This window comes from Meles meles, chromosome 18 (assembly GCF_922984935.1).
Source record: "Meles meles chromosome 18, mMelMel3.1 paternal haplotype, whole genome shotgun sequence".
Classification (NCBI taxonomy): domain Eukaryota; kingdom Metazoa; phylum Chordata; class Mammalia; order Carnivora; family Mustelidae; genus Meles; species Meles meles.
Genome location: NC_060083.1, coordinates 14,633,728 through 14,643,204, shown reverse-complemented (window position 1 = coordinate 14,643,204; position 9,477 = coordinate 14,633,728). Strand labels below are relative to the sequence as shown.

The 9,477-nt window shown below is 59.4% G+C and overlaps 1 protein-coding gene across 2 annotated transcripts; it reads left to right on the top strand.

Moving 5' to 3' along the window:
• Nucleotides 1-4,433: 4,433 nt before the first annotated feature.
• Nucleotides 4,434-9,062, top strand: LOC123929085. 2 transcript variants are annotated; one of them, XM_045984327.1, is made up of 3 exons: nt 4,434-4,874; nt 6,533-6,627; nt 8,470-9,062. In XM_045984327.1, exons 1-3 carry the CDS (start codon nt 4,729-4,731, stop codon nt 8,571-8,573), a joined length of 345 nt encoding a protein of 114 aa, XP_045840283.1. In that variant the 5' UTR covers nt 4,434-4,728; the 3' UTR covers nt 8,574-9,062. The 2 variants fall into 2 exon arrangements, with proteins under 2 accessions (XP_045840283.1, XP_045840282.1); XM_045984326.1 differs by having other exon boundaries at nt 4,434-6,627.
• Nucleotides 9,063-9,477: the final 415 nt, after the last annotated feature.

The following is a 9,477-nucleotide window of genomic DNA, read 5'->3' as shown; positions in this document are numbered from 1 at the left end:
TTTCTTGGTCTTTCTCACCTTTGACAAAACAAGTTAATAGAGAAAGAGAATCAGTTGTTATGAATAAAGGAATTGAGGGGTGCTTGGGTAGCTCAGTCCCATAAGCATCAGACTCTGAATACCTTGTCAAAATAGTAAAGTTAACACAGCAATTGTGGTAGAGGCATTCAATGAGAAAAGACTAGCAAATTTCATATTCAGTCCTGAAACAGCAATGCATTGATCTACGAGGAACTAAAAAGGGATCCTGTCTGTCTTACACTATTTCAAAAATTAACACCAGTCGAATTAAAACACTGATTGTTTTCTGGCAATAGTGCAAGAAAATCTAGATAGTTCATGTACAATGCTAGACACCTAGAGTATCTAGAAACTCAGCATTTATTAAATGAAATTTAAGCCATCTGTATCCAAAAAAAAAAAAAAAAAAAAAAAAAAAGATATACCAAGCAAGTTAGATGTGATATATCTGGAAAAGATGAAAATGCAAATAACGGGCCATGAGTTCATTTCAGTAATACACAAAAAGTTCTTACAAATTGTCAGGAAAAAAGACAAACACAGAGTCTAAAAATGGGCAAAGATATGAATATACAATGTACAAAGTGCAAATCCAAATGACTAACACCCTGGGGAAAAAGGAAATTGACTAATTACTAGGGAAATAGAAATCTATATATTGATTTAACCCGAGAGAAAGTTTAAATGCTCCAGATTTCATGTTGATATGGACATGAGGTGAAAGGGTAGGCTTAGATTTCTGGCTGAAATGTAATGTGATTAACCGAGTTCAGCCTTCTGTTCTAAAAAGCCTCAGTATGATTAATCTGTAAAATGAGAATATGACAATATCTACTAATAAAAAAAGCCTATTCCTTTCCTAGAAAACTATTCTGTAGAACCAAATGTACCAATTTGTAAGAACTTATAAAGATAACTTTAAAAAAAAGATTTTATATTTATTTATTTGACAGAGAGAGAGAGCGAGCACAAGTATGCAGAGCCACAGGCAGAGGGAGAGGGAGAAGCGGGATCTCTGCTTCTCTGGGAGCCCAAAGTGGGGCTTGATCCCAGGACCCTGGGATCATGACCTGAGCCCAAGGCAACTGCTTAACCAACTGAGCCACCCAGGTGCCTCTAAAGATAACTTTTATAGAGTTGTTCAAGGTAATGAAAAACAAAAATAAAAACAGGAACAAAGAAATCCAACTCCGTATATGTGTGTATGAGGAGGTACATTGACACATATCTACATAGCTTTACACAGTCCCTAAAGCCCGGGAGAGGGTGAGGGACTGCGCACCTGCTCATGGAGACTGGGGCCCGTAGTGGGAAGGCGGGAGGCGCTCAGCGAGGCCTCCCAGGGCTGCCCTCGGCTCTCACACTGGGCTTTGGCTCCAGTTGGCGGTACCCCTGAAGCGGGCTGCTAGGGGCTGGCAGGGGCCCTGCTGCTGCCAGGAGCCAGGCCGTGGCATGAGGGTGGCCCTCGGCACAAGGACAGTCTTGTCCTGGGAAGGAAAGCTCCCAGGAGTGTGACTAACACGGCCTGGGACCCCTGCCAGGCCCACAGCCCCTCAATGGCTGCTCTGTGCGCAGGGTACAGCTGGGCTGGTGTGAGCAGAAAGACAATGTGTGGGCCTGGCGCACGCCAGCTTAACGAGAAAGCAAGAGCTCTGGAGACTGGTGTGAATGGCTTCCCAGCTGAGAGTTTAAATCCAGCTCTGGCTGCAGACAGAGGGCCTGCCCCCGCGATCCCAGACCCAGCCCTCTCCAGGGCTTTGGGACCTGGGGGCTCTGCGAGTTGAGCTGGAAAGGGCCATGCTGCAGGGGGGCCGCGCTGGATCTCTGCCCTGGGAATGCCAGGCCACGAGGGTCCAAACATTGTCTTTCCACTCACAGCAGGCTGGCTGTGCCCCACGCAGAGCAGCCATTGAAGGGCTGTGAGCCTGGCAGGGATCCTGGGTCGTGTTAGTCATGCTCCTGGGAGCTTTTCCCCAGAAGTTTGGGGAACAGACTCGCAGGTAGACAGGGACAGTTGGGCCCCATGGCCAGCCAGTGGCCACACATGGGGATGAGGAGTGCAGGGAGTTTTCAGTCCTTGGAGCCAGGAGCGTGAACGCCCTGGCCTGTCTCCAGAGCTCGTGTCCCATGTGGCCTGAGCTGGGGCCTGTCTGCTGTCTTTCCTCCCCCATGCTGGTGCCATGCCTGGTCCTTGCAGGTGGGGAGCAGCCCTCGGCGGAGGCCTGGCAGCTGGTGCTTCAGACCTGTGCTGGCCCAGCGAGGACCAACGTGAGCCCGGTGCTGAATTCATCCACTGCGGGAGTGCTGGCGTCCCAGGTGCTGACAGGTGCCCCGAATTCAGGCTCCCGTCCTCTGGCCCTGAGAGCCCATTCATAGACCACCATGGCCTCGGGCCCACTGTTCCCAGGGTGGGGCCTCGGGACAGAGCTCTTAGTTGGGCACGAGTGGGGCTGATCAAACTAGTTTATCACGAAGCACGGCCTGCTCCCCGCCAGCTGGGGGACCTCTAAGTCTGGCTGAAGACGGGCCCCTATGGCAGCTGTTGTCCAACCGTTGCGGCCCCGGCCTCCCGACCTGACCCCGACCTCGGTCACCGCTGCCATGGGACCAGGGCAGCGACTCAGCCGGGCCGCTCTCCCTGCAGGTCCTACACCTATGCAGGCTTGGAGGTCCGGCCAAGTGCTACTGTGGGAACTGGCTCCCGGTGACCAGCGTCAGGCCGAGGCAAGTAACCACGAGTGCAAAGGGAAGAAGGGCTCCTTGTGCGGGGGTGTCGGCCAACTGTCCGTCTACGATGTGGAGGAGCTGCCGCCTGGCTCCAGGAAGCGTGAGTGTGGCCGCTTCTCCCTGTGCTCCGTCTGCCACCCGGAGCCCAACACAGGGAAGAGCTGGCGGCCTCCCTTCCCTGCAGGCCTCACTGGAGGGGCTCGTGTGGTGGGCGTGGGGGCAGCCGAGGGCTGTGTGGGCTCGTGGCCTGCAGGACAGACACGCTCATCTGGGGGTCTCACACGTGCTGTGTGACCCCAGAGGCCCTGGGCTGTCCCCGGGCACGAGGGGGCCCTGTGCCCTGGATGGCAGTCACTCCCCGTGATGGTGGCACAGACGGATGCAGCTGGTGCCACTGGGACCACCAGCCCATGGCAAGTCACACTGCTTCTTACGTGCCCGTCCCTGCCGGGCACTCGCTGGGCCCACTCGCCATGGAGGGCTGGCCCACCTGACAGGCTCCCAGACTCCAGGACTGGTTCTGCTCTACAGTCGTGCATGGAGACACCACCCAGGGCACTGGCTGGTGACGGGGTCTCCGCGCTATTGAGGCGGTTGGGCAAAGCGGGCATGACAGTGAGGCTCCCACCTAAGCAGCCCTCATGAGTGCAAGCTGTCAGAGCTGGAACATTCCAGATGGCCTGGCAGCCAGGACCCCACTCGGGCCTGTACTACTCCACCTGGGCTGGAAGACAGCTTGTGGGCTTGGGGAGCCTTCCTGGGGCTGGCGGGAGTTCGGGTCTGACCCCACAGCACAGCGAGGGGCCGTAGCAGCATTTCACTTCTCTGGATCTACTTTTCTCCTCATACCTGCATGGCAGGGACGTAGAATTTTCCAGAATATCAGCAGCTTGGGTGGCCTAGTGCAGATCTGTGGAAGAAAGGAGGGATGGAGCGAGGAGGACACCATCCCCCCAGGAGCTGGTGGGAGAAGGAAAGAGGGATGGACACCATCCCCAGGGAGCTGGCAGGAGAAGGAAGGAGGGACGGGGTGGTGGGGTGGGACAGACACGATCCTGCAGAGCTAGTGAGAGAAGGAAGGATGGACAGAGTGGGGGGATGGACACCATCTGCCAGGAGTTGGTAGGAGAAGGAAGGAGGGACGGAGTGGGGTGGACACTATTCCCCAGGAGCTGGTGGGAGAACGAAGGGGGGGTGATAGATACCATCGCCAGGAAGCTAGCAGAGGGAAGGAGGAATGGAGGGGGGACAGACACCATCCTGCAGAGCTGGTGAGAGAAGAAAGGAGGGACAGAGGGGGGACAGAAACCATCCCACGGAGCTGGCAGAAGTGGCCTGAAGTCAGCAGCTGCAGCCATGTGGTCCCTTGTTGGTGACCGTGATGGAAAGGTTCGGGTGCCCAGGGTCTCAGGAGCCTGGCCTGCCACACGCCGTCCAGAGTGGTCTGCTGTCTGTCTTGAAACCCCCACTGACTCTATTTGCCACTTTCTAGACCCCAAAGCCACCGTTTCCCCTGGACAGGCACCAATAGCCAGGGGAATCATGTCTCACCAGAGACCCATTCTGTCCCCACAGGGAGGACTGTCATGTACCGTGGATGCTTCCAACTGCCGGAGAACGGCACCCACACCTTCCCAGACTCCCTGGAGCACGCCAACGTGATGGTAGATGTGTACTCAGAGTTTTGTTCCCAGAAGGTAACGGCACTTGTGACGCATGCGCGTGCGCGGTGTGCTGCACGGGGCAGGAGCCCGGGCGGGACGCAGGTTTGGGATGGCCGTGTGATCTGTGCTTGCATGGGCACCCCAGGCTGGCCACGGTGCTGTCCACTGGGCCGTGAGGCTGGAAGGATCATGCCTTCCCCGATGGCAGGTGTCAAACTGACTGGGTTTGTTAGTGAGACGTGCTGGCTCGGGCTTGGGGAGAGTGGACGGCTTAGCAGTTGTGCCGATGGACAGGGCTGGGCGCTGAACCCGGCCCATGACCAGGGCCACGGTCACACGTGTGCCATTGTCTCAGCCAGGGCTCGGAGACGATTTTGCAGACAGGCGGGGTGCAGAGGCCTCTGTCCCAGCCTCGTGCAGGACCTCTAGGTGGGACACGGTGGTCAAGGCCAGGTCGGGCTGGTAAGCAACGGGACCCCCAGAGTGCTGAGGTCTGGGGTGCGGTCCAGTGGCCCACATGTGGGCCCCGGGGCGTGGCAGTAGGCTGAGCTCAGGGCTGCTTCCTTGTGCTGGGGACTGTGACCGGAGGCCACATAACAGGATGGGGCTAGGACGGGAGTATCCTGCTGATGGTGGCACATATGTCCTTGTTCATCTGGCGGTGGCCACACCCCTCGCCACATAGAAAGTCACTCCACCTTCCTAACGGCCATGTCTGGTGGGTGCTGAGACATGCTGTGATTGTAGGTGAGGAAATGGAGGTGGAGAAGGTCACGCATGCTGTCCAAGGTTACCCATCCCCTACCCAAATCCCTAGTTAGGATTTGGACCCAGGGAGTCCCCCTGCTTCTGACCCCGCCGGTGGCTCGGAGCTGCAGGAAGCAGGCTTCTGGGGACGCCGGGAAGCCTGCCCTCCCTGGTGCCTCTTGAGATGCGCCCATTAGGGCCAAGACAGAGCGTTTCCTGCACTTTCCAGGCCAAGCAGCAGCCTTTGGAGTGGGTCTCTGTGGCTCTAGCATTTCGAGGTATCCAGGGTGTCCTTGGGGGCTCACAGCACCTGGCTGAGGCCCGCGTTCCCATGCTCCTCATGTGGGAGCAGAACAGTGGGTGGAAGGCCGTGTGCACCTGCTACATGGGCCCTCCCAGGGCTTCTGCACACCTGCCGGAAGTCCACAGCCCCGAGAGTGCCCACTGCTATCACCAGTCCAAGGAGCTCCGCTGCAACAGACTTGGCCACTCCATCTGCAAACCTGGAGGTGCCCCATATGCCGGGTGACCCACTTTACCCTCCCAGTGCTCCGAGGGGAACACGCTGCCCCCCACATACTGCCTGAGCCAGAGGGGGTCGTGGCCGTGGAAGCAGGCACCCGTCCCGTCCGGACGGTGCCGCGGTTCCTGCCAAGCGGCGTCTGGGGAGGGGACGGGCAGCTCCTATTCCTCGCTGGTGGGTCGGGCTCAGGGACTGCTCCGTCCTGGCACGGGCAGCACTTTCCCCATCTTGGGCTCCCTCGCGCAGACATCGTGGTGCTTACACGACCCCTCCCTCGCTGTGGAGCACTTCTGTAGTTTTCAGTGTTCCGCTTTGGTGAGCGAGGCCACAGTGACTTCATGGACCCCCACGTGGAGCCAAGGCTGGGGTTGGGCTGGGCTTCTCGAGGACTGGTCTGGGTCGCGTGCCGTCGGTGGTGTTTGGGCCCCAGGGAGCCCCAGCGGGAAGGCCAGAGGTCCCTTCGGGACTCAGGGCCAGTGGGCCCACAACGCAGTATGTGTGCTCACCTGCCCCATCCTGACCCTCACATGCACTGGCTCCTGCAGACGCCCCTGCCCTGGTCCTCCCTGCACTCCCTCCGGCCCCCAATGTTAGCCCCAGGCCTGGCTCACGCTGACTGTTGTCAGGTCCCCAACCCGCTCTCAGCTGCTGGGGGCAAAAGTGATTTCCCATGCACCCTGCCTCTCCTGGCTCGGGAAGGATGGGCACCGTCCATGTTGACAGGAGCCAGGAGGCCTGGCCCCAGTGGGCACCCCACATGCTTCTCCCCCCTCGCTCCCCAGCAGAAGATCCCTCTGGCCATCCTGTGGGGCTGGGAGGTCTACTGTGCTTACCCCACACCTCTGTTCAGCCTCCGGGATGCCGTGGATAGTGCGCTGTGTGGCCAGGAACCCAAGGCTCAGAGGCTGACCAAGTACTGTGAGGTCTACCAGACGCCCATGGAGGGTGAGTTTGGCGGCTGGGGCATGATGTGCGGGACCCTGTACAACAAGGGTGAGTGAGGGCCACGGGGCCTGGAGTCCCGGGGCTGGTCCAGGGGGCCGGGGAACCAGAATTGCAAACACATTCCCAGCCCTGCGGCCGGCCCAGGACTCGGGACATCCATCCTGGTGGCTTGCGCTCCCACTCTATGACCACTTTCCGAATTTCCCTTCGTTGTCAGAATCCGCAGTAATTCTGTGAGACATCACCAGCTCGTTTGTCTGACTTTCTGTGTGGCCAGAAGGAGCGCCTCAAAACGCTGTGTTTTTGAAGATGGGTGCAAAACCCCCTGGAGTTGCGTGGCCCCTGGTCTCCCCCTGCAGAAGCGAGAGGCCTCCCTGTGCTGAGTAGGACCGAGAACCCCAGCCAAGCGAGGGGCTGTCGGTCTGCCGTCAGGTGTCACCCCTGTTGTGTCCAGATTCCTGACCAGACTTTGGTTTAGGAAGTGAAGCCCAGGTCCACAGCGTCCTGAGCTTGACGGGGGCTCTGGTCTGGTGGGAGAAGTCAAGAAAGCTGGTCGCTCATCCCTATGCCCTGAGTGTTACCGGCACCCCCAGGGGTTGGCCGGATGACCTGTTCTGGGGTCCTGCCTTCTGTGGCCTGGCACAGCCTGGCCCGTGGCATGGGCTGCTGGCCACCTGCTCATCTAGAGGACCGTAGCCATCTGCACAGCTGGTGGTCTTGGTCTGCAAGTGGCCCGGGGGCCCAGTGGCTGGCATGGCCATGTGTGATGGCCCTGGAGGTTCCCCCTGTGAGGCTGATGGGACTGGCACGGGTGGCTGCCGGCCTCTGCACCGGCCCCCCAGTGACATGCATGGGCACCTGGTCTGTCCTGGGTGACTGTGGCCCATGCAACATGCAGAGCAGCCGCTGTGGGGACAGCCCACCGCACACAGAAGACACTGCAGGTCTTGGGGTGCTGGGGACCCGATCCCAATCCCGTGTTTACAGCCCATGGTCTGGCTCCTCCTTCCCTCGTCCCTGGTGCTGGGCAGTAGGAGCCCCGGCGAAGACTGGCAGTTGTTAGGCCTGGGACAGAGATCTGTTTGAACTGTGCTGGGTTCCAGGAGGCAAACCCGACTCAGAAGAGCCTTGTTTCCCAGCATCAAAGAACCTGGCCCTGCCTGCTGCACCTTTGCGTGCACCCCGCCCCCGCTCACAAAGCAGGTGGTGTTGGGGCTCGGCGCTGTCCCCAGGAGCCCAGGAGACACACATGCTCGTTTATGGAGAATGGGTCCCCAGCTGGCGGACCCCGAGTGTGTCGGGATATGGCTGGAGTCTAGGTTCTGGGGCACCCCTCCAGGGGTCCTTCTGTGACATCCAGCTGCACCCCCTGATCGGGCCCCTACTCCTAGTTCCTGGGAGGCGCTGTGCTCCCTGGGACTGCATGTGGATCCCCTCCATCCCCAGCATAAAGGCCACCACTGAACGAGCCCACAGCGTCTTGCTGACCCACGTGTGACTTTGTTACGGGTGGGGAGGGCTGGGACTGGCCACAGGACCCCGAGGCCCACTGCTGGGCGGGGGCTGGAAGCCCATCCTAACAGGGACACCTGCACCAGGTGCCCAGAGCCCCGTGCTGCCCTGTGATCCTGGCAGGTGTCTGCCCACTCTGAGCCATGCCTGCGGCCACGACTCCCTCACAGGTTGTTGGCGACGCCCACACACACATGCTTGCAGGGTCTACAGGGGCATCAGGCCCCTGCCACCAGACTTGTGGGGTCTCCTGGAGGTATGCTCAGCTCTGCCTGCTGCCATGGCGGGGTCCATCACCATCCTCAGTGTCCCCCCCCATCTCCCCTGCAGGGTTCAAAGGCGAGGACACTGGCGCAGCCTGCGCACCATCTGCAAGAAGACTCACGAGAGCGGCCACAGGGAGATCGAGATGTTCGACTCAGCCATCCTGCTGATCTGGAACCCATACAGGTCCCTGGTGGCCGAGTTCAACCACAAGTGTACCAGGCACCTGGGCTATGAGGCTAACTGAAACTGGAAGAGCAAAGGTGGGCAGAAGGGAGGTGGGGAGGCCCGGCAGCTCTTCTCCTGTGCAAAGACACCCGTTCCCGGCCCTATCCGGGCTCGGCTGCTGCCCCCCTGCATTGTGGCTGGGACACGGGTCCAGGTGGCGAGTGTTGGGACACTGAGCGGTCAGAGGGCAGCAGGTGTGGGGCCGTCCGGCAGGCAGGCCTGTCCCCACAGACCCTGTCCCGGCAGATGCCCCCATCGCCTCCAGCCCTCCCTGCCCCTTGCTGGCGCCCCAGGTGCAGGAGGCTGAGCTCTGGTCCCTCCTTGGCTCCCAGGGGCCCAGTTTACCCACCCGAGACACCAAGGCAGTCCCTGTCTGATCGTGGTCATGAAGACCAGGGAAAGCGAAGTGTTCCCACGCCATCCGAGGTGGCAGGATGGTCACAAGCTGTATTTGTTGATATTGACACTGTCCCCAGCCAGACAAAAGCCACAGCAGGTCTGTATTTGCTGGGATAAGCTCTCATGGATAGATCCTCCCCAAACGTTGTGGGCTGCTCGTCAGCATCATGGGGTGGACTGGCCACCCCCACGGGACGTGGTGGGCATCAGGCAGGGACCTCGCTCACTTAGCTTCACAGGAAGACTCCGGCAGGTGCTCAGGCCTGCGCCCTTTCTCCCGGTGCCCCTGCTTGTCCCCGCCACACAGAGCAAGGTGAGCGTGGATCAGGGTCACCCCATCTCCCACCTGTGACAAACACCACTTTGCCGCGAGGGCCACGTAGCTCTCCCTGCCCCGGCGTGGGCCCCGCAGGCAGGGCGCTCACCATCCACGAGAGAGGGAACCAG

Bases quoted from the DNA above. Each gene is read 5' to 3' on its own strand.
- LOC123929085 (XM_045984326.1), top strand. From the start codon at position 6,021: ATGGACCCCCACGTGGAGCCAAGGCTGGGGTTGGGCTGGGCTTCTCGA. The intron at 6,628-8,469 runs GTGAGTTTGGCG...TCTCCCCTGCAG, and splicing joins CTACCAGACGCCCATGGAGG to GGTTCAAAGGCGAGGACACT.